Source organism: Boleophthalmus pectinirostris, unplaced genomic scaffold (assembly GCF_026225935.1).
Source record: "Boleophthalmus pectinirostris isolate CB_2022bp ecotype Guang Dong unplaced genomic scaffold, ASM2622593v1 HiC_scaffold_16, whole genome shotgun sequence".
Taxonomy (NCBI): domain Eukaryota; kingdom Metazoa; phylum Chordata; class Actinopteri; order Gobiiformes; family Gobiidae; genus Boleophthalmus; species Boleophthalmus pectinirostris.
In genome coordinates, this window is record NW_026571095.1 from 5,621,351 (window position 1) to 5,646,543 (window position 25,193).

A 25,193-nucleotide genomic window follows, 5' to 3' on the forward strand; every position below is an offset into this window, starting at 1 on the left:
CGTTGTTGTTGAACCACTTCTTGTACAAACGAATATGAAACACAAACACTTCACAGGGTATCCCCGGGTCTGACTAGCCCAAATTCAGGACTTTCTTAAGACCTTTTTAAGACCATTTAAATGAAAATGAAGACCAAAGTCACACCCATTATGTGGGCGAAAAACCAGGTCTAATTCTAATAATGACCAACCAACTACTGGTTCTAAATCTAGAATCTAAGGCAACTTTTATATGATGACGGTCCGAACAGAAGACACAAAAGTGGCATAGCGTCTTCACTTTTTAGACGAGCGTTTTCAGGAGGAAATCTGCATACGGTGATGTAAAAGTGTGTGGAATTGGATTGGGTGCATGTCAGGAGGCTCGACGGTGACGTGCGGTGGTGATGCAGATCTGAGATTTTACGTCTTGGGCAGTGTAGACGGAACTGATTGTTTACTCATTGCCACTGGCACCAAAAACCAAAGTACTGTTTGCGTATACTCCAAATTAGACGTTCATTCACGTTACATTATTTCACGTTGTTTTTTTTTCCTCCCTCCGTTTAACATCACACTGCAGCTCGGTCGAGTAAACAAACAAACAGGCTAATAAAATTTAAGACCTTTGTGAAAAAAATAAGACTTGGACAACATAATTTAAGACTTTTAAGGCCTTAGTTTAGGAACAGACCTCGCGGCTACACTGTTTTAATCATTAAAACAGTGAAAATGTCAAATATGTCGCATAAATAAGTTTCCTTCCTCTGAACAAACAACAAAACTGTAGCTGTAACAAAATAATTTTTTAAAATATACCAAAAAATACTCTGATATATCGATACAGCAGCCCACGATATCTGAACTGAATCATCACATTAAATGGTACAATATGTTGATATTTTAGTATTTTTGCACACTCCTGTTTTTGAGGAGGCAGCTGCATTATAAGATGGTTTAAGAGTTTATTTTGTGTAATATAGGACCTTAAATGTTTATCAGGACCTTTGCCCATTCAAAAGATTTATTGTATTTTGATCTTAACTCTGCTCTCTTCTCCTCCAGACGCGTGTGGTCTGACTGACGCAGTGCACGTGGAGTCCCTGCAGGAGAAGGCCCAGGTGGCTCTGACTGAGTACGAGCGCATGCAGTACCCCAGCCAACCGCAGCGCTTCGGCCGGCTCCTCCTGCGCCTGCCCGCCCTCCGCGCCGTGCCCGCCAACCTCATCTCGCAGCTCTTCTTCATGCGCCTCGTCGGGAAAACCCCCATCGAGACCCTCATCAGAGACATGCAGCTCTCCGGCAGTTCCATCAGCTGGCCGTACGTGCCGGGCCAGTAGCCGTTTCACCTCCACGTCTCCCAACTACATTCTGTTCCATCTGTGGCTGCTACTAACTGGACTCCAAGGGTTGCCAGATCTGGTTGAAAACTCCGGAGCGTTGCCGGATCAGAGGCGTAGCCGTTTTTACCTTCTCGGCTACCGCGAAAAGTGTGTTACATCTGTGGCTTGCATACAGGACTCCAAGGGTTGCCAGGTCTGGATCAAAGTCACAGCATTGCCAGATTTGGTTGAAAATTCAGGAGCATTGCCAGATCAGAGATGGGATTACCCTTCCTACCGTGACAGTAGCCATTTTACCTCCCTGGTTACTGCAAAAAGAACCAATTTTGTTCCATCTATGGCTTATACAAACAGGACTCCAAGGGTTGCCAGATCTGTTTGAAACTCCAGAGTGTTTCCAGATCAGACGGGACTTCTCTACACACCCCGAGAGTGTCCATATTACCTCCTCGACCACTGCAAAAATCGACCCATTTCGTTCCATCTGTGTCTCACAAACAAGACTCCAAGGGTTGCCAGATTGGGTGAAAACTCCGAACGTTGCCAGATTTGAGACAGGACTGCCCTACACGCCCAGAGAGCAGACATTTCACCTCCCCGGCCATTTCAAAAACTACCCATCGCGCTCCATCTGTGGTTTACAAACAGGACTCCAAGGGTTGCCAGATCTGGACCAACCTCGTGACGTTGCCAGATTTGAGACAGGACAAAGCTACGTACGTGGAGGAGCCATTTTACCTCCTCGGCTGCTTCTGCGGCTTAAGAACAGGACTCCAAGGGTTGCCAGATCTGGTTGAAACTCTGGAGCGTTGCCAGATCAGAGACAAGACCCCAGTTGGGATTCATTATGGTGCAAATCGCCATAACATGTCAACTCCGCAGGCCAAGAAAGACCGAAAATTAAGATGTAGTAAGTTCCGTGGAAGGTTCCCCAAGATCTCTGGATATTTTGTGAGCTTTGACTGAAAAAATTGTCAAACTGTGAGATGATTTAAGAGCTTTCAAGACTGGAATTTGGTAAGAAAAAATAAAGGAAAAAAATCACCAAAGTTTTTACCATTAAAATCAAAACATAAACATTTTCCATTGCCGTAAAAATCGAATCGATACCTCAGCTTTTGTCAGTAAAACCTCTGTACACGCGGATCACCGGAAATCGCCTTCTTTTTGACAACTGCCTTGTTTTTCAGTGTGGACAGTAGGGGGCGCTGGTTTGACTAGTCTTAAAGGAAGCATTTGTCTCTCTTCTTGTATGTTGATTTCACGTGTTTTTATATGATCAGCTAAATTGTGAGTTTTTTAAAATTTTGTTGTTGAAAATGAAAAAGAAATGTCTGGTTTACCGGATGTGAAACACTACCAGATTATGAGCTGTTTTTATCGCAAAAAATATTTCTACATGAGTTAAAATTTTATTAATCTTGATTTTATTATTTTTGATTTGGAATTTTCAACACAGAGGGATAAAAAGGTATTACATGTGTTATAATATTTAGGTAATATTTTCTCCTTCAATTTTTGACTAATTTAAAAAGTTTAAATCACTCAGAAATTAATAAGAAATAATAATAATAATTTCAACATCATTTAAAGTCATGATTAAAATGAAAAAGAAAAAAATATTAATAAATAAATACAAATAGAAAAAAATAATTATCTAAGATATAAATTTAATTTTTATTTTTAGTAAAAAAATTAGTAAATAAAAATTCTAGTTCAATTTTGGAACATCCTTGTACTTATCTGAAGTTATCTAAAGAAAGTATATCTTTGACAAAATAAACATATTTACAAAATTCTAATACTGGTCAAAATGGTTCAAAATCAAGATCAAGTTATTTTTTTAACTCATACAGAAATATTTTAACAGTGCGAGTTACTTTCCCCTTCAAAATGTATTGTAAATATTTCAGGCCAATTTATGTTTTGCATGTTTTTGGCCAAATTTCTGAGTTCTTTCTAAATGTGTTGCTTTCCCTGTTACTCTTATATGTTTTTTCTACATGTATTTTCATAAGAATACCTCTGCCATTTTTAGATGTCAAAACAAGCTTCATGTATCGCCATAGCAACTGGCCCCACATACTGTAGACGTGACACGGATCGTCACTGCCAACAACACCGGGAACAAGTGGAGTTGTGTGGGGAGATTTGAATTTTTTTCTTATTCCTGACAAATACAAAATACCAAATTTAGTTCTCAGAGAGGACATTATATTACTAAAATAACTGCATAATAATTAATTGACTGTAATATTTTGTTACATCACATAATCGAGCAGTTGTAGTGTTAAATCAGATGGTGACTCATTTACTCAGTTGATACTGTACAGTGACGTCGTGCTGGGGGTGTTCTACATCTGTCTTTATTGGCAGTTACCGTGGGGACACTATGTACACATCAGCAAACACTCAAAAAGTTTTATGATTGTCTGAAAACTTAAGAAAAAAATACAAAGTGGATTTAAAGAGCACATTTTCTGGGACATCTGATTAATTCCAGAGTTTATCGTCCTGTTTAGGAGTTTGATTTTAAACACCATGAGACACTTGTTTAACAGGACTAATCCAACTAAGTCAGCTTTTTTCTACTCAGATTGTATTAAAGGGCCCATCTCATGCAAAATCAAACATTTTCTGATCTTTCTCCCTTCTCAGAGTGATGTGTGGGCCTTGTATATGTCACCCAAGTGGTTTTTAGATTGATTCTGCATTTTTTTTAACAAATTGCAGCGTATTTCTGCCACCCTCCCACGTGACAATGAACTAAACTTTTTAAACCTCCTTGTTTCTATGGAGATGTCATTGCTCTGCCTGGAATGTTCCACAGTGTGACATTAAACAGCTCTACTTTATATGTATTCAATTACAGGTGGTTTTTACAGCTCAAAAATATCTAAAACAGACAAAAACAAGACATTGTGACTGTGAGGGAACTGCGGGGTCGCCTCTCCACAGATCTGACCTGTAACTTGGTCTGATTTGGTCTCCTTGAATTGAATGGTCACATTTTTATACAGTGCTTTTCCACCTTCAGGGCACTCAAAACACTTTACAACAAGGAACCACTCAACCATTCACACACTCACACTTATCTACCTGCTGAGGTGTGTTGCCTAAAGACACCACGACAGCATTTATCCTTGGGGGCTAGAATCGCACCGCCAACCTGACCACTCAACCAATGGTGTTTTTATATCGGGAGCGGGATTCGAACCGCCAACCCTGCCAACATTCAGATCAGTGGACAAATGCTGAAATAGAAAAGTGTAAAACCATACTGTGAAACATTCCAGAGTCTCTATGGAGAAAAGCACCCTCCATCAGAAAAGTTACACAATGCACCTTTAATTCCAACTTGAATAACAGCGCTTAAGACAGAGTAGTACTTTCAGTTAACAGCACAATCCCATATAACGCTGACGACATCACCTGCAGTATCAACATGAGATAACACTGCGCAATGTTCGAATAACAAATGTCACGGTTGCTTTAAAGGAGCACTATGTAACTTTCCTGCTTGTTTCCATAGAGATGTTATTGCTTTGACAGGAAGGTTCCCCAGTACAGCATTAAACTTCTCCATCGACAAACAGACGAGCAGCCGGTCTTGTCAACAATAACATCTCCATGGAAACGAGCAGGTGACAGACCCCACCCAAAAGTGACACAGTGCACTTTTAAAGGGCCCGTCTCATGCAAAATCAACTTTTCAGAGCTTTCTACCTTCTAAGAGTGATGTGTGGGCCTTGTATTTGTCGCTGAAGTGGTTTTTAGATTGATTTGGCGTTTTTTTTAAACAAATTGCAGTGTATTTCTGCCACCCTCCCACGTGACTACGAACTAAAGCTGCTACAACGATGACGCAGCAGATACACCTGTGACACGTTTGATGTAGCAGAAAGCGCTTCCCCCCGCTCCACCACCTCCACCCCATCTCCACCCGCATCGACTGACAATTCCCACATGAACACGTAAACAAAAGCGTCAGCATAAGATCATTGTTCTACACTGCAGGGAACATGATATAATAAGTTGATCTACTAGTGTTTATTAATACTTTACCAATCAGTAATGTTCAGCTGATGTGGACGTGGTGCTTGAGCTTCGTGCTCCTCAAAGTCCTCGTCCGATTCCGGGTCCAACATCTTTCTCCATGATGAATAAAAGTGTATTCCTACCGCTATCAGGGTGCACGCCTGTCTCCCCCTCCCTCCCTGAGATGGGTGGAGGAAGGGCGGCTCACTCGTCGCCTACGTCACGTTTGGAGGGCGGAGCCTGTGTTTTCTCAGGACGGGCGGGGGGAGGAGCAATAGTCGAACTTTCATAGTTCCTGGTCTGTGACTGTCTCCAAGAAATCAGTAAGATTGCAGAACTATTGTGTAATGAATGTTCCAAAACCCAAATTGTGCTTGTTTATGTGCAGAAGATACAATGTGAAAAGAGTTATTTTGCATGAGATGGGCCCTTTAAATTATAACGCAATTGTTTATTCAAATAACCCAAAAATATTCAGGAAAACACTAGAATATAAAAAACAAACAAACACAAAACTACTCCATACAACTCCATTTGAAATCCCTGTAGCTCATTTTCAGTTCATTTCTTTTTGGCGAGAACGTTTCTAATGCCAAAAACGTCACCGAATTTGCCCAGTTGGGTTTACCTCATTTAAGTACGTCCAAAATCAAAGTCTAGCTCGTCACGCAACATGACAAGACTGAAGCATTTACTACGAAAAGATTTTAAAAAGTTAAACGGGTGAAACTGATGATTTGAGAACATTTTTTATTATGTGGAAAAAATGATTATAGCCTACTCAATGTTTTCCTATATTTGTGCTTTGACGATTTCATGTGTATTAAAAGAATGGACAGGCGATGGCGTCTTTTTGTTCATTTCTGTTTTTTTTTTGTTTTTGTTTTTGAAGACTTGAAAAAGTGTTGTGTTGCATCTGTATGAGGAATGCCAAATAAAACACAGCGACATGTACCACCGGCTTCTGTGGATTTATCTCAGTAACATTTAAAAACACATTTCAGAGTCAGAACTGGTTAATGGATTGTAAATACTGGATGAAATCATGCAGTTAAAGATTTTTTTTTTTTAAATACATAATGAGATGCAAATATTTTCTTAATGGTCCCATATTATGCTTGTCTGTAAAATTCTGTCCTGTACAAAGACATGTAGTTTTGGTGACCAGACGTCCCTTTTTTCCTGGAACAGTCCCAGTTTTGAGCCGGTGTCCCCTGTCCCAGCACATTTATACAAAACCAGAGGTTTTTAAACAAGAAATGTCCCAGATGTCCCTGTTTTTGACCAATCTGACACTTGCCAACAGTAGAAACAGGTATAAACTGTCATTTGTTTAGGTCAAATACAGAAAATCTGCTTAAAAATTATCAAAACACAAAGAAAATGTGAATATACAGGTACAAGACCAGAACTAGAACAGGACTCAATGGGGACTAGACCGAGACTAACCCAGGTACTAGACCAGGATTAGACCAGGACTAAACCAGGTACTAGACTGGGACTAAACCAGTAATAAATCAGGTACTAGAGCAGGGGTGGGCAAACTTTCTGGCTCGCAGGCCACATAGGGTCCTAAAGTTTGACTGAATGGCCAGACAGAAGACAGGACATAACGTGTTAAGAGCTCAGATTCATTATGTTCTTATTCACATTTATCTAGGACTTCAGACGCAGGCTACACGTTTCATCACTGCTGTGAAAGATTCAGAACACATAAAACTGTTGAGACCTGTTCCACTACACACCACGAGTGAATGTATATCGTGAGTTCACCGTTTCTGAATATGACTGGTAACAGCTCAAAAGCAAAATCCACACCATACAACCACAAATATACACCTGTGAGTGTGGTAAAACCTGCCTCCAAAATGATGTGCACATTAACAATTACAACTCAGAGACCACAGATTTCTTTGACTGATTTTTACCAACTCAAAATGGAAGCAGTGCAGTCTTATATCTTAAGCACCAACTACTTCACTCATGGTCCGAATAACTCCTGTAAGAACACTTTCCCATAAAGCATTGCGGCCAACATAATACGCCGCAACTCAATGTATATATAGTGCGCCATCTACTGGGAAACGCTGGAAATGCATGACAAATAAAACATCAACAAGGTTTATTATTGTAATTTATTCCAGTCCGGCGGGCCGGATTAAAAGGTTTAAAGGGCCGCATACGGCCCCCGGGCCGTAGTTTGCCCACCCCTGTACTAGACTGAGACTAAACCAAGTACTAGACAGAGACTAGACAGGGACTAGACCCAGTACTCGACCAGGTACTAGACCAAGTACTAGACCAGGACTAAACCAGGTACTCTTCCGAGCCTAAACCAGGACTAAACGGGGACTAGACCAGGATTAAACCAGGACTAAACCAGGTACTAGACCAGGATTAGACCAGGACTAAACCAGGTACTAGACCAGGATTAGACCAGGACTAAACCAGGTACTAGACCAGGATTAGACCAGGACTAAACCAGGTACTAGACCAGGATTAAACCAGGACTAAACCAGGTACTAGACCAGGATTAGACCAGGACTAAACCAGGTACTAGACCAGGATTAGACCAGGACTAAACCAGGTACTAGACCAGGACTAGATACATGCCAAGTGCAGAACAATTTTCCTTAATTTCACACTCGTTTCACAGTTTTATTATTACCAACCCCCACAAACCAGGGATGTCCCAGTTTTGTTTTGTTTTTCAAATTTTTTTTTTTTATTTAATTTTTTTTATTTTATGAAATGTTCCAGAATGTCACAGAAATAGGCCCTGTACACAGTAGCATGCTAGCTAGCTCACTGCGCCTCAAAGCTAATGCTCACTTTTATTAAAACTGTAAAATAGAAAACAAACAATTTATTAAAATACCAATTAATTAAAACAAAGACTTCCAGGTTATTTGTAGATGTAGCATACTTCAGTTTGTGGTGTTGTTTTAATCGTGGTTTTAATAGTTAGCATGCCTCAACATTAGCATTAGCGTTAACATTGTGACACAAACATGTCTCTTTAAAAACACAGAAGTGTACTTCGCTCGAGTATTCCTTTTATTTGACTACTTTTTCACATGTTGTCAGTAACATCCACCCACAGCTCCTGTTCTCTGCCTGATCATGAAATATTTATTCATTTTAGCACGACTCAGCAAAACCACAGATCAAATCAGACAGGAAGTGGTGACACTCACACTGAGGCTGCCAGGCCCCTGTCACACTGTGATACTGTGCACACAGACTGAGATCACTTTCACATGGCATCAACGTTCTACAGCAGGGGGCAAGTATTTTTTCAATGGAGCCACATGAGAAACAGAAAATATTGAGGAGGCCAAAATGTTTAACTTAATTTTGCAGAATATGAATTGTATTTTGTTATTAAAAAGCAGTAAAGAGTATTGTTCTGATGAGCTGCTCACACTGGGAAGAGTTTATGTTCTGACTAAACAATGAAAAATGTTCCTTAAAAAACACCTCTAAAATAAACGCAGCTTTAGTCCATACATGAGGTCAAATGATAAAACATATTTATTTTGTAATTCTAAATTATCTTAAACGGGCTGGTCAGAATTGACTAAAGGGCTGTATGTGGCCCGGGAGCTGGACAATGCCCTGGTCTGGTTTGAACCCGAAAAGAAATGATCAGATTTAACATTTGTGAATTTCCCTGTTGATATTTCTTGGTAAAACTGGCTCTTGCCTCCATCTGAGAGTATGACATCATCACATTTTAGTGTTCATGTTTTTAAAGTCCATACACTTTCACCACACTCGCTCTTATCTTTCACACTTACACATTTCAAGACTTCAGCACTAGCAGCAGTAATTTCTTTAGTTCATTTTTCACTGCTGAACTTGTCAGTGTGTCAGCTGATAGAGGTTTAGCTCCACCTGCTGGTGATTTATTGTATTGCATGTAAAATATCTACACACTAATTTGTTTTTGACACATATAATTTCATTCTTATTTTATTCTCTCATCTAAAAGATGAAATGCCAAAGCAAGTTCAAAAGTAGTTTATAAACCAGTCTAAAGCATCATATAGGACCTTTAACTGATGTGAGGTAAAATAGTGTCTTAAAAAATCATATATTACACAAAATGGACTCTTATGAGCTTTAAGCCGTTATAATGTTACCATCAAAAACAGACCTGGAGTTGTGTTTTGTTTCATTCACACATGTTTGATTAACCCTTTATTATTAGTCTGTCTACATCTCCAGACCTCAAGATGCTCTGTTCCACCTTGTGATGTCATGAAGTGGTAGTTTCCAAGTGAACATTTCATTTTGACATCTAGTTCAGCAGAGATTCCAGGACTGAAAATATCCAAATGATTCTTGTGAAGGTGTATGGAATTTAAAAACACAATGGAGCACTTCCTGTATTACCACATGACATCACAAGGTGGGAGTGTTTTCTGTGTGAGAAGAACCAGTGTAGGTTTGTGAATGAAACAAAAACAATTCCAGGTGTGTTTGTGACGAGGAAACAACATTAGAACATAGATCAGAAAACTGTGTAATATGGGCCCTTTAACACATGACTTTAAGGAGATAAAGAGTAAACAGTTATAGTTGTGTTGTTGCTAGGAGACCATCCCAAAGCAGAAGCACAGAGTTTAGTCGGGTGTGGGGTCAGCACATGCCCTGGTCATAGTTCTTCACCAGGCGCTTGATGTGGAAGAGTTTTTGTCTCAGTTCTCGACATTGTTTCTTCTTGGTTTGGTAGTCTGCTGTCTGCAAAGAACACAGGAAAAATAAGCAAGTTTAAAGGTGCATTAAGTAACTTTTTGGTTGGGGCCTGTCACCTGCTTGTTTGTTTGTTTGTTTGTTTAGATCCCCCATTAGCTACTACACACATACATACATACATATACACATACACATATATATATACCCACATACATGACATACACATATATAATAGCTCTACATTCAAATCAGAGACAACACAATTCCATTATTCAAACATTAAGCCCTCCAAAACTTCTGAAGTACAAAACACACAAAATTACAACTATTCCAACAATACTACCCCCGAGTGAAAATGAACAGTCTAAGCATTTTATGGAAACTAAGCGTCCACATTCCCGAGATGAGGAACTGTGGGAGTGAGTTCCATGCCACCATTGCTCTACAGCGCACTGTCCTCTGGATTTGATATGAGCGACAGGCCGGTAACAAAAAGCGACTCTCACCTGACTGTCTTGTGCAGTACTGATGCACGTCACTCAACATGGTTCATTTACAATACAGTATTTCAGGTGTTTTTGTGACTATCAGGTTTCTAATGAATTTAATGCTTGTCCTGAATGGACAGTTCAGGACAAGACGAGCTGCTTTATTTTTCTTCTTCTGATTATTATTATTATCTTTTTATGTTTCTATGGAGATGTCATTGCTCTGCCTGGAATGTTCCACAGTGTGACATTAAACAGCTCTACTTTACATTCATTCAGTTACAGGTGGTTTTATAACTCAAAAATATCTAGAAAAACAGACATTGTGACTGTGAGCGGGGTCGCCTCTCCACAAATCTGACCTGTAACTTGGTCTGGGTTGGTCTCCATGAAGACAGAAAGGTTTAATACAGTGAAAGATTCTAGATGAAGCAATAACATCTCTGTGTCAGTATAATTTCATTTCATTTACATTAAGTTAATCACATTACATACACTTTATTTAGACTTAAATTCTAATTTAAGTGCACACATTTTAGTTAATATAAGTCTGATATACTTACACTTGTTTTTGTTTTTTTGAGCACCAAACGGAGGACCCTTGGGAGAAACCATCATGACTCAACAAGGGGGGGAGGGAGCACTATTTAGTTAGTTTATTAATATAATTAAGTTAGTTTGTTTAGTTTGTATTATCACTTATTATTTTCTGTATTATAATTATTTGCCATTTTGTTACTTTGATGAAATTAGTAGTTTTAGTTAATTATTTAGTGTAATTCCTCCCTGTTGTGTTCAGTTTTAGTTGGTCCTCAAGTATTTAAACAGCCCTGTTCTTTTGTCTGGTTGGGTTCGTTTTGTTCTGTTCAGTTTGATTTGAGTTTCCTCAGTTGGGCCCGGCTTTTTTTGTTAATAATTTTCCTAATTTGAGCCTTTGTTAAATTATATCTTTTTTTTTTTACTTTATTAAATTTAAACTTATTTTTATACCTTGTCTTTGCCTTTCTGTTTGGTCCACTACAATCTCTTTGGAGAAAAGTATCTGACAGGCCCTTTACCAGAAAAGTTGGACTGTAAGAGTAGATACACAGTAAATACACGGGGATTACACTTACTCTTTTTAAGTCCTTCAGTCTGTTGTATTCATCTGCTACTCCCTGTAATGGAAAGTCAAAATGAGTGCAGGTAACTTCATAAAACATATGAAGTGGTAGTAATGTAGTAGGAGTTACATGGTCATATTTCAATGTTTTTATAGTTTATAGAAAACATATTGTGTTTGTGTGTGCTCTTGTTATAATCTATTTAAAAGTGAAAAAATAGGCGAGTTTCATTGTTGACAAAAGCGTGCGTTGCATGCTGGGAATTATTTTGGTCGGCGGCAAGAAACACTAATTCAACATGACGGACGGAGCGAGAAAGCACGTAAAGAATATTGATCCCAGTTATTTATCCACTCTAACGGCAGAGGACCCAAGACCATTTGACCAGAAATTGGTCATAAGCGTCGAAAGACGCCAAATCACCCTTTTCAACCCCGACAAAAGGTGGACCAAACCAAATTTCTGGTCAGAATCACCAACTCCCTGGACAAATATTCACTTGGGTGATATCCACAATGACTTGGTGGAAACTCCTGGGCCATTCACAGCAGAAAAGATGAAAACCTCCAAGAGTCTCGATGTGTTGTTGAACTTGTTGGGAGTCCACGGTTTTGTTAGGATCTTCTACGTTTACTTTGCGGATGTTTGAAAGTCGTTTAATTCACCGTTAGCGGTTCTTTTCACTCAGAATATGAACAAGACATTTTCCTTCTTCCGTGCTTCTATTTGTGCATCCGATAATGCAGCAGGAATTTACCATTATCGGGGAGAAATACGTGAGGTATTTCCCAGCATGCAACGCAGGCTTTTAATAACAATGACGTCAGCTGAAACACGCCAATACAAAGCACAGTCAGATCATCAGCCAATGTCCAAAAGCTTTTTTTTTTAATTGTTAAATAATGTTTCGAAAAAAAGCCTTCGTCAGATCATTTTTCTTGCTTTGGACACTGTACACAAAATTTTTCCCATTGTTATAATCTGTGACACCTGAGGACCATTATGTTACCATTTGGACATTTTCATTTGCAAAACTGATCTAAAACAACTTCATGAAAGTAACAAGCCTGCTGACTTTTGCATGAGAAAACTGCTGTGCCTAATATGAGCTGACATCACCATAAACATCATCATAACAGAGAGGCTTGAAGTTGTCAGCTCCTCCTGTGGACACCTGCACATCACACTAGTGAAGAGTGGATTTTTCATTTGTACCAAAACGAAAGCGAGAGATAAAATAATCAACATTACAACAATTATAGTCAATAGTCAACAAGTTCAAATTAGTCCAATTATTAGTTGGAGGTGTAGTTCTACCTGGTCCTTGATAGAGCTGTATATGTGTAATATATGTGTAATATATGTGTAATATATGTGTATATGTGTAGTCTTACCTGGTATTTGATGGAGGAGTATATGTTTACAGTAGTACATCTGTGTAGTCTTACCTGGTATTTGATGGAGGAGTATATGTTTACAGTAGTACATCTGTGTAGTCTTACCTGGTATTTGATGGAGGAGGGCTCCAGCGTGTCCAGCTCACGGCTCAGTTTGTGCATCTGGTCACTGATGTCGTCCATATCTGCACACAGACTCTTGTACTGAGTCAGGTCTGAGTCAAACTCTCTTTTGTAGTGACGTCTTTGCTCGTCACTGATGATCGCCGGGTACAACCTGGAAACACACAAGACAATGTTCTATATACAAAACAATACAGGTTCTCTCATTCTGGTACACTTTCTGTTACTGGAAATTGCAACCACATAACACTGATTTAATTATTGTATTTTTTTTATTGATTTTTGACTGATTTTGTTGCATAAACGAAGGGTATTTTTACACCTGTAGCTCAGTGAGGGACTAAAAGTTGAAACATGCTGACTCCCTTTTTGATGGTCACACCAGATCATTCTCAGTGTCCTATAGAAGCTTGCTTGGATCAAAAAGTGCAAGAACCCTGACTCTCCCCTTTAGTCCTTCATACTCCAGACTCCACCCTGCTCTTTAGTTTAGGACTTTAGTCTCACTTTAAGTCCTCACCTGAACAGGTGTTGTGAGAGGTCCTGATCCAGCTCGTTGCCTGTGTCTCCTCCGGTGGTGTAGCCCGTCTCCCACTGGGACTCCACCGGGTCGTCAGCAGCTGACCTGGGGAGCGTGGGGGGGTCCTGGCTGGGTGCTCTGTAGGTCTGAGTGTCCTGGCTGGGTGCTCTGTGGGATTTCTTCTCTTTCCGGGTGCTCTGGGTCAGGTCTGAGTTGCTGCTGCAGAGGGGGGCGGGGCTCTGGTGTTGTGGTTTGGTACTGCGCCGGGCACTGCTGTCTACAGACACACTGCACACAGAGATACACAGAGATGTGTGACAGACAGAAATATGCTGTGTGTGTGACTCAGTGTCACTGGCAGCTTTGTCCCACATAATAACTGATGGCATTTGCAACCTCCAAACCATAAGACATATGTTTCTACATTGAGCAGTGTCCTATTAAAATATTTTGTCTCATTAGGGGGCTTATACCTGATAGATTCATATTATAGCTCCCACTGTGAGATGGCAGGGCTCTAGTGTTTACTATCATCATCAGTCTGTCCCAGGGCAGCTGTGGCTACAGTAGGATCTCACCACTTCTGAGTGTGGGTGAATGAAGAATGTTGTGAAGACTCTGGGTGAGCTGAAAGGTGCTGTATAAATCTAGTGTATTGTTATTATAAGTTGCATAATTAATGTCATGAGCCCTGTGGGGCAGCAGCTCAGTAGAGCTGTTAGCCAAGAGCTGAGAGGTCCATTCTAGCCTCCAGCAATGCATTCCTGCTGTAGTGTAGTTGAGCAAGACACTTGAAAACCAAAATAATTGGTGTCAGAGAGGTCTGGTTCAGCTCCAGGGAAAGAGAAAACAATGTTATAATAATAATGCATCAGTTTTACACAGCACTTTTCTGGACACTCTAAGATGCTTTACACAACATGAGTTATTCACTCCACACCCGGTGGTGTAAGATACTAATGTAGCCATAGCTGCCCTGGGGCAGACTGACAAAAGAAAAGTGCCTCCAGCTCATGTAGCTGACAAGAATATTATGATATGAATAATAGCGGATAATTATAATTATGTCATTATTTCATTATTTTCACTGTTCATTTCCTTGAAAGTCCATCTGAAATACTTTCAACGTTTTATTCTTATTTTGCCTGACCTGTTGCAGTTGTAATTTCCTTCACTCTGGACGCTGCCTGTTGGGTTGCTATGGGAGATGCTGTGGTTGCCATGGGAAACGCTGCGGTTGCCATGGGAGACGGTGCGGTTGCCATAGGAGACCGGACAGTTCTCTAGCCTGAGGTCTGGAGCAGCCGTCTCAGAGATGACCAGTGTGGGGGCCTGCTGCGTGCTCCTGGAGCCTCCGGTCTGGTCCACCTGACAACAGCACAGGCACTGGATCAATGCAAGACAGGTAACGTTAATGCCATACTGTGGAACATTTCAGACAAAGCAATAGTCACCCCATGGGTGATAGAGTGATAATAATTGAACTGTGATCTGATCCCTGAGATGATCTGCTGCTTTAGTGAGATCTTCATATTGTAATTCAGTTGATTTCTTTCTGACACAAACAAAGACACTTCACACACACTTCTCCTACTGGTCTTGACTTTGGCCTTGGCCTTTGTCATGCTTTGAGTGATTGACAGGTGAATTTAACCAATCACAGTGAAGTGTGAACTCTCAGAAGCAGCAGATGACTTTAGTTACTTCTTAATAACATATAAAGATAGAAATGCGATCAAATTTAAATTGTGAAAAACTGTAAAAAACTATGGAGGCCTTTTTGTTTCTTTTGCTTATCACCAAACCATGTGCTGTACCTTTAAAATACAAATTTCACCCTGGGTTCTCCACTTGAGTGTGTTCAATAAGCTTGCTCCTGATTGGCTCTTTGGTTGCTATGATACACCCACTTGGATTTCCAAATATAGAGTTCCAAATGAACCGCCATAACTGTGAACCTCGAGTGGCTTCAACCAGCTCCTGTGTATGATCCTAGAGAAAAATGACCTCAAACATACTAAGGGATAGACTCATTACTTAGTACTCCATCTCCATAATGTTATTTAAAAAACAAACAAACACTATTTAGACAATAGAATCTGTTTGCAATGTTAAATCGAAGTATTTCTCGAGAAGATAGTATTCAAAGATAGTAAGCGATTCAGGAAAGCTTCATTTCTGTCCTGCCAATGTGACTTTTTTTATTATCGATACCTGCTCAAATATATTTAGTTTCGATACTACTACTCTACTACAATTAGAATCTGATTTCTGATACTTTTCACATCCCAGTCTCTACTGTCTTGTCTCAAACGAGGGGACTGTCAAAACACATGTTGTTGAGAGCGACGGGCGCCTGGTGCGTAGTCTGGGTCATACATGTTTAAAGAGCGGAGCGCGTGACCCAGATCCAGGTCCTGAGCTGGAGCAGTGATCTGACGGAGAGGGCCCCGTGAACACTCAGGTGAAATAGAGCCAATGAACACAAGCTGGGTCAAAGGTCATGTCATAATGTGCAGGTAAAGTTTTGTTACATTCAGTTAGTGCAAAATGTGTAAAAAAAACAACAACAACAAAAACATGCAAGCTATGTTATATTTTTGTTTTGTTTGAACTGAAATTACTGTGTCAAAAATGCATTTCTTTTATTCCTTAATTATTTTATTTTTAGTTTTTTCTGAGTTAAAAATCTTTGAGTAATTAAAAAAAAAAATTTTCATCATTAAAACACGTATTGCTTAGAGGCGTGATTGACAGGTGGATTAGCCAATCAGGGACAAGCATGGGCCTTTTATATGAAAACAAATATGGCTGCTGATGAGGAAAAAAAGAAGGACAAAAATTAGGGTGACCAAACGTCCGTTTTTCCCTGGACATGTCAGTTTTTTGCGTCCTGTCCTGGGCGTTTTTTTTTTCATAAAGTGATGGAAATGTCCGGGTTTTCATTTCCGTTCATTGGGCCATTAGACTGAGCGGCTCTTGTAGCTCTGTGACTCAGAAGGAGCGAGACACAAACAGTCGGTCAGCCTGCAACATGCTGAAGCACAAATGTGCATTTAACAATGACTTGTACAAGAAATTCTCAGTTTTTCATTCCGGTCCGGACAGGTGGGAGACCATGTGCACAGGTTGCGAGGTGAGAGTAGCTCAGTGTTGAGGCTTAAAAAACGTATTTCTGCAGAATCAAACATTCAAAGCATTGAACCTAACGGGTCCATATGTCACTATTTTCAAGTCCTGTATTATGCAAAGTGGATTCTTTGAGCTTTAAGTCATGTTATAATGTTGTTTCCTCATCACAAAGAGACCTGGAGTTGTGTTTTGTTTCATTCACATGCTTAACTCACAAACCCTGCTGACTTTAGACTTTTAGACTTTAGAAATCTAGAAATCTTCTAAAAGGTGAAGACTTCTAGACTTTTTCCTTTTTAAATGTTTTCACACAATCTTTTCCCTCTCCAGGCAGGTGTTGCAGATTTGCAAAAGCTAAATGCCAATCACCTACTTACTCCAAATCCATATTTTATGAGCTTTTTTACTCAGGAGCCTTTTTTCCCATCCATGCTGATAAACATGGATGATGCAGACTGTGCAAGAATGGTTACACACAAACAACCTGCCAGAAGTACAAAGTACTTTTGTTGTGTACAAAGGATAAAAATTGTTTCTTGGAGAACCACATGAAAAAGTGATGTTGTTCTGCCACTGTAAAGCTGTTACACTCTACTTTATGTTTTCATTGTTATGAAAAGTGGTGAACACATAAAGTTAGTGTTCATATCATATCTTCAGTGTTAATTTACCACACTGGACCAATGTTGTAACATCCCAGAACACATTGGATGTGAAGGTCTCTCAAAAAAAAGGTCAGGATTGTATATTACTTCTCCATATGATCATTTTCCCCAAATATCAGATCCTGTTACTAAAATTTGATTTGAGCCTGAGAGGGATATTGTGAATCATTAACGGTCAGAACAGAAAGAATTCAGAATTAAAAGTGCTTCTCAAGTCACAGGCCTCAAGTCCGAGTCAAGTCCCAAGTCATCGACCTTCAAATCCAAGTTGAGTCCCAAGTCTTAGTCCATTTTGTCAAGTCAAGTCGAAAGTCCTAAAAATAAAGACTCAAGTCTGACTCAAGTCCAATTCACGACTTGCCGCACCTCTGCTGCATGATGACATCACAAGGTGGAACAGAGCATTTTGAGCTTTGGAGATGAAACAAAACACAACTGCAGGTCTGTTTTTGAGGACGTAACGACATTCTAACATATCTAAAAGCTCACAAGAGTCACTTTGTATAATGTAGGACTTTAAGTAATGTGAGGGGAGAATATTTTTATTTAGTTTGAAATGTTTGATGATTAACGAGCTCCTTCATTTCACATAAAATATCAAATATATGCCTCAAAAACACAGAGGGATATTCTGCACTAAAACACAGACTTGACTGAGAGAGAGAAGGAGCGTGGATAGAGAGAATAGGAGAGGAGAGATGTGAAAAACAGAACAAGAGATGAAAGATTAAAAAAAAAAAATAGAGAAAAAAGCAGAAAGAAATAGAGAGAACAGAGATGGGGTGGGGGAGAGGTAAAAGAGAAGAGAGAGAGAGTGGTGAGAAAGAGAACAAGTGATGATGAAGACAAAAGAGAGGAGAGTGAAGAGAGTGAGAGACAAGCGACGAGAAACAAAAAGAGGGAGACAGAAAGAAAGAGAGAGCGGAGAACAAGAAGACAGAGAGAGAGAGAATACAGTGACAGGAAACAGAGAGAGGGTTTGAGAGAGAGATGGTGGAGAATAAGAAGACAGAGAGATAGAACATAGAGACAGAGAGAAGACATAGAGAGAAAGAAAGAGACAGAGAGAGAGAGAGAGAGAGGTGGTGGTGGAGAATAAGACAGAGAGAGAGAGAGAGAACACAGCAAGTGAAGATGGAGGGGGGTTTGAGAGAGAGAGAAAAAGAGAGAATGAGAGATGGTGGTGGAGAATAAGACAGAGAGAAAAAATGTAGTGAGAGGAGATAGAGAGGGGGTTTGAGAAATAGAAAGACAGAAAGAGAAGAGAGAGCGATGGTGAATAAGAGAATAAGAAAACTGAAAGAGAGAGAGAGAGAACACAGCAAGAGGAGATAGACAGAGAGTTTGATAGAGAGAGAAAAAAAGGGATGGTGGAGAAGGAGAGAGAGAGAGAACACAGCAAGTGAAGATGGAGAGGGGGGTTGAGAGAGAAAGAGAGATGTGGAGAATAAGAAGACATAAAGAGAGAGATCACAGCAAGTGGAGATGGAGAGGGGGATTAAGAGAGAGAGAAAAGGAGAGAGAGAGAATGAGAGATGGTGGAGAATAAGACAGAAAGAGAGAACACAGTGAGTGGAGACGGAGAGAGGGTTTGAGAGAGAGAAAGAGAGCGAGAAATATGATGGAGAATAAAAAGACAGAGAGAGAGAAGACAGCAAGTTAAGATGGAGAGGGGGTTTGAGAGAGAGAAAGACAGAAAGAGAGAGAGATGTGGAGAATAAAAACACTTAGGGAGAGAGAGAACACAGCAAGAAGGAGTTGGAGAGGGGGTTTGAGAGTTGGAGAAAGAAAGACAGAAAGAGAGAGCAATGGTGAAGAATAAGAAAACAGAGAGAGCGAAGACAGCAAGAGGAGATACAGAGAGGGTTTGAGAGAGACAAAAAAAGAGAGGAGAGAGACAGAGAGATGGTGGAGAGGAAGAAGACATAGAGAGAGAACAGAGTGAGAGGAGATGGAGGGGGGTTTGAGAGACAGAAAGACAGAAAGAGAAGAGAGAGCGATGGTAAAGAATAAGAAAATAGAGAGAGAACACAGCAAGAGGAGATAGAGAGGGGAACTGAGAGAGAGAAAAAAAGAGAGAGAGAGAAAGAGAAATGTGGAGAATAAGAAGACATAAAGAGAGAGAACACAGCAAGAGGAGATAGAGAGAGGGTTTGAGAGAGAGAAAGAGAGAGAGAGCGAGAGATAAGGTGGAGAATAAAAAGACAGAGAGAAAGAACACAGCGAGAGGCGATAGAGAAGAGAGTTTGAGAGACAGAAAGACAGAATGACAGAGTGATGGTGAAGAATGAGAAAACAGAGAGAGAGAAGACAGCAAGTGGAGATAGAGGGTTTGAGAGAGAGGAAGACAGAAAGAGAGAGGTCACAGCAAGAGGAGATAGAGAGAGGGTTTGAGAGAGAGAAAGAGAGAGCAAGAGATATGGTGGAGAATAAAAAGACAGAGAGAGAGAGAGAACACAGCAAGTTAAGATGGAGAGGGGGTTTGAGAGAGAGAAAGACAGAAAGAGAGAGAGAGTGATGGTGAATAAGAGAATAAGAAAACAGAGAGAGAGAAGACAGCAAGTGGAGATGGAGAGGGGGATTGAGAGAAAAAGAGAGAGAGAGAGATGGTGGTGGTGGAGAAGAAGAAAAAGACAGAGAGAGAACACGGTGAGTGGAGATGGAAAGGGGGGATTAAGAGAGAGAGAAAAAGAGAGAGAGAGCGATGGTGAAGAAGAAGACACAGAGAGAGAACACAGCGAGTGGAGATGGAGAGGGGGATTGAGAGAAAAAGAGAGAGATGGTGGTGGTGGTGGAGAAGAAAAAGAAGAAGACAGAGAGAGAGAACACAGCAAGAGGAGATGGAGAGAGGGTTTGAGGGAGACAAAAAATGAGAGGATGGTGGAGAAGAAGACAGAGAGAACACAGCGAGTGGAGATGGAGAGGGATTGGGAGAGAGAGAAAGGAGAGAGAAAGAGATGTGGAGAATAAGAAAACAGAGAGAGAGAGAGAACACAGCGAGTGGAGATGGAGAGGGGGATTGAGAAAAAAAGAGAAAGCGAGAGCGATGGTATAGAATAAGAAGTAAGTAAAAAGAAAAAGAGAATAACGGAGTGAAAGAGAGAGAAAGTGAGATGGTGGGGAAAGGAGAGAGCGTGCAAGAAATAAAAACAAAGAAAAAGCAAAAAGGGAACAGAGGAGGAGTGAGAGAGGAGAGACGGAGAGAGAGAGAGAGAGAGAGAGAGAGTGGCCCTGTTGTTGCGTTGCCACGGCGAAGCAACCCAAGCCTTTTATCCATAATCCATGAAGACACATTCATAAAACATGGCCCCTGCATCTCCCCCAACACACGAGCACAACAAGACGCTAAAGTAAAGTAGGACGCACTCGGAGGCTCGCAACGCTCAGATAATGAGGCGCCACAGTCCGAAAAAATGAACAGTTTCTTGGGTTAAAGCAGCTGGAGGTTTTCTATTCCACTAATGTGACCCTCGTGAGATTTTAGCCCAGATATAAAGAACAAAAACACCCCTGGACTTTGTTTTTTTGTTGTTTTGTTTCATGTTTGAGTAAATCCTGCATTATTAGTCTGTTTACGAGCACATCTCCAAAGCTCAAAATGCTTCCACCTTGTGATGTCATGAAGTGGTAGTTTTCATTAGGAATTAAGTGTTTACATGGACTTTTTAAAGTGGAATTCATTTTTATTCAGAATTAAAGCTCTCATATAAACGTGGCAAATGTATTACTGTATGACATCACAAGGTGGAACAGAGTTTTTTTCTGTTTGAGAGAAGAGCTCCACTTCAACATGTGTTTAACATGTGTGAATGAAATGAAACACAACTCCAGGTTTGTTTGTGACGAAGAAACTACATTAAGAACATGGATCAGACAACAGTGTAATACACATATTTTTGCTCTTTGTTATAATAATATATTGTGATATGTGAGCTACTGTGTCCACATCATTTCACTTCTGGATCATTAAAGTTTGTCTAAGTCTAAGAAAGTTTGAATCATTGTCCACACCCTCAGTCTCTCTTTAGGATCTACAGTTTCTGAGCAGGAGCTGATTCTCTCACATTGTGTCCTGTTTCTCTCAGTGTGATGGAGACAGCACTTATGTTGTACAAATGATGAGCGCTGCAGCTACAGCAGGTTCAGGTTACAGGACGACAGCAGCACTTCACTCACAACAAGAGCCTCTGAGCCAAGTGTGAGAGCAAAAACTAATCCATGTCAGTTCAAAGGAGAATCTAAAAGTGCATTATGAAACTTTTCTGTTGCTACTTCTCTCCACGGAAATGTTATTGTTTTACTTGAAATGTTCCAAAGTAGAGCATTAAACTTGTCTATCTCCAGACAGACCAGACAGCCCTTTGTTTGACTCTGACCAGCCCATTTAAGATCATTTGGAATTACAAAATAAACATATTTTAGATTTTTACCTCATGCCTGGACTAAAGCTGCATTGATTTTATTTAAGAGGTGTTTTTTTTTTTTTTTAAATGACATTTTTTGTAAGGGAATGTCACTTTTTCATTGCTTAGTCACAACATAAACTCTTGTCAGTCTGAGCAGCTCGTCAAAACAACAATATTTACTGCTTTTTTATAAAGAAATACAATGAATATTCTGCAGAACAGAGTTAAGCTCCACAATATTTTCTGTTTCTCGTGTGGCCCCATGGAAAAAAGAATTGCCCAGCTCTGGTATAGACAAAGAAACCCCCAACCCAAAACATGCACCACAGGTACAATGGTCCAGCTAAGATGGTCCTGACCAAGCCTAACAACAGGATCACAGACATGGGTCCCCAGGTGCCCCATGTGCTGCCCACTGCCCCTGAGGAGATGTCACACTGGCACTGAATGACGGGTCAAATGCAGAGGTCAAATTTCTCTATGAGGACAATTACAGTGCAGCCGCGAGGTCTTAAGTCTTAAAAAGGTCTTAAATTTCATGTTCCTAAATTAAGGCCTTAAAAAGTCTTAAATGATGTTTTTTCTGTTTGCTCAGCCGGGCTGCAGTGCAATGTTAAATGGAGGGAAGAAAAAACAAAAACAAAAAAAACACAACAAAAAAAAAGTGAAATGTAACATGAATGAATGTCTAATTTGGAGAATGCTCAAACATACTTAGTTTGTCTTGTTAGAATGTTATAAATTATTTTTTGGCCATTTTACAAGCGATGCATACGAATATAAATGAGTCCTGAATGAGATTTTTATAATAAAAGGTTTTTTGTTATTTAAAGCAGTGAGTAATGGTCATTATTAGAGTTGGATCTGGTGTTTTTCGCCTGCATAATGGGTGCAGTGTTGGTCTTAATTTTCATTTAAGTGGTCTTTAAAAAGTCTTAAAGTTGGGGTAGTCAAACCTGGGGATACCCTAAATAAAGAACGTTTTTTGACTTTCTTTTTTTTTCTTTCTTTCTAAAGACGAGCAGATTTCACACTGGTCCTGGTTACAGCTGTGGAGAAATAATCTCACTTATAAGATTTTTTAAGATATTTTTGACCAATAACACATAGGTTACACATAAGTTACACATCTTTAAATTGATTTTAAATAGATCTAATCCCCCATATTCAATAAGTGGTCAAATAAAATAACCTCGTGATGTTGTGGTGTTAGTAAGATAAGATAAAATAAGATAAAATAATCCTTTATTGTCTCCCATGGGAGAAATTTATCTTGGGACAGGGGGTCACATGCTTTATCAAAAAACAGGACAACACAACACAAAGCAGCACATAAACAAACACCATAGAACAAAATAAATATGAGACCAAGTCTGACCACGAGTGATGCACCAACAAGACCTTTAAACTATGCTTAACAGGCGAGTCCTTGCATTCTTGTATTCTAAGTGCAGTTTTGATTGTACATTCCCTAAGCCTTTTATATTTATTTTTTAACTGCACTATCAGAGTTTAGTAGATTAACGGCTAATGGCACAAAAGAATATTTGAATCTGTTCAGTTTACAGTTTGGGACCCTGAACCTTCTGCCTGATGCATCAACTCAAACTGACTGAAGAACATGGGTCGGTGTTCAATGGAAAATTTCAGGACTGAAATCAATCCAAATGATTCTAGTGAAGGTGTTGGAGGAGTTTAAAAACACAGTGGAGCTCTTCCTGTTCACCACATGACATCACAAGGTGTTTTCTGTTTGAGAAAAGAACTCAACCTAATGTACAGGATGTGTGTGTTAAACATGTGGGAATGAAACAAAACACAACTCGAGGTCTGTGTGTGAGGAGGAAACAACATCAGATCAGAAAAAACTAAACCTGACCCTTTAAGTCTGGATGATAAAGTCGCAAACACTACGCCAACTGTGTCACTAAGCCTATTTGTTTGTCTTATCAGAGTGTGGTTAATGATCAGACAGAGTGAAACCTGCAGCGGCCACAGAAAGAGTCCAGTCTCTTTACAACACAACCATTATTACACAACAATCAGTCACAAAGCCACACACACTGTAAAGATCAGAGCAGGAGCACAGAGCACAGTGTCTCTGACGTTCAAACACTTGTCCGTTAATCCAAAGGTCGACGGTTCAAACTGAACCGTCAAACTCTAGTACAGTTTTTGTGTTCTTAGGCAAGACACGTCACTCACCTTAAGAGTCTGGAGTGAATGAATAATGCTGCGTAAAGGGAACGCTGATATAGATCAGATTTCTTATCATGATCCATCCATCCATTTATTTTCTTCCGCTTATCCGGGGCCGGGTCGCGGGGGCAGCAGTCTAAGCAGGGACTCCCAGACTTCCTTCACCCCAGACACGTCCTCCAGCTCCTCCGGGGGAACCCCGAGGCGTTCCCAGGCCAGCCCAGAGACATAGTCCCTCCAGCGTGTCCTGGGTCTTCCCCGGGGCCTCCTCCCGGTGGGACATGCCCGGAACACCTCCCGAGGGAGGCGCCCAGGAGGCATCCGGAACAGATGCCCGAGCCACCTCAACTGGCTCCTCTCGACATGGAGGAGCAGCGGCTCTACTCCGAGCTCCTCCCGTGTGACTGAGCTCCTCACCCTATCTCTAACCCTATCTTTGCTAAGGGCTGTCCGGTCCCTGTATGACCGGAGCAGGAGCTGTGTTCGCATTGCCGGCAGTAAGTCAGACCTGTTCCCGGTGCATGTTGGACTCCGCCAGGGCTGCCCTTTGTCACCGGTTCTGTTCATTGTGTTTATGGACAGAATTTCTAGGCGCAGTCAGGGGCCGGAGGGGGTCCGGTTTGGGGACCACAGGATTTCATCTCTGCTGTTTGCAGATGATGTTGTCCTGTTGGCTTCATCGAACCAGGACCTGCAATGTGCACTGAGGCGGTTTGCAGCCGAGTGTGAAGCGGCTGGGATGAAGATCAGCTCTTCTAAGTCTGAGGCCATGGTTCTCGACTGGAAAAAGGTGGCTTGCCCTCTCCGGGTGGGTGGAGAGTCTTTGCCTCAAGTGGAGGAGTTCAAGTATCTCGGGGTCTTGTTCACGAGTGAGGGGGACGGAAGCGTGAGATTGACAGGCGGATCGGTGCAGCTTCGGCAGTGATGCGGTCGCTGTATCGGACCGTTGTGGTGAAGAGGAGCTGAGCCGAAAGGCGAAGCTCTCGATTTACCGGTCAGTCTTCGTTCCTACTCTCACCTATGGTCATGATCCATGATACAAGCGCTTGAAATGGGTTTCCTCCGCAGGGTGGCTGGGCGCTCTGATCATGATTTTAAA

General features: G+C 40.7%; 2 protein-coding genes across 3 annotated transcripts in view; one reads left to right on the forward strand and one right to left on the reverse strand.

Annotated features, from left to right (window-relative positions):
* The window catches only part of nr2f6a (nuclear receptor subfamily 2, group F, member 6a), a 29,074-nt gene extending 22,760 nt beyond the window's left edge, over positions 1 to 6,314 (forward strand). For both annotated transcript variants that reach the window (XM_020940903.2, XM_020940904.2), the window contains exon 6: positions 1,045 to 6,314. In XM_020940903.2, coding sequence (XP_020796562.1) covers positions 1,045 to 1,319 — 275 coding nt within the window. In that variant the 3' untranslated portion in view covers positions 1,320 to 6,314. The remainder of the gene's footprint in view (positions 1 to 1,044) is intronic.
* A 3,123-nt stretch (positions 6,315 to 9,437) lies between these two features.
* The window catches only part of LOC110174815 (uncharacterized), a 48,397-nt gene continuing 32,641 nt past the window's right edge, over positions 9,438 to 25,193 (reverse strand). The window contains exons 12-16 of the mRNA XM_055151491.1: positions 14,843 to 15,060; positions 13,693 to 13,980; positions 13,155 to 13,326; positions 11,665 to 11,706; positions 9,438 to 10,106 (exon numbers count right to left, since the gene is read on the reverse strand). Of these exons, the coding sequence (XP_055007466.1) occupies positions 10,005 to 10,106; positions 11,665 to 11,706; positions 13,155 to 13,326; positions 13,693 to 13,980; positions 14,843 to 15,060 (822 nt within the window). The 3' untranslated portion in view covers positions 9,438 to 10,004. The remainder of the gene's footprint in view (positions 10,107 to 11,664; positions 11,707 to 13,154; positions 13,327 to 13,692; positions 13,981 to 14,842; positions 15,061 to 25,193) is intronic.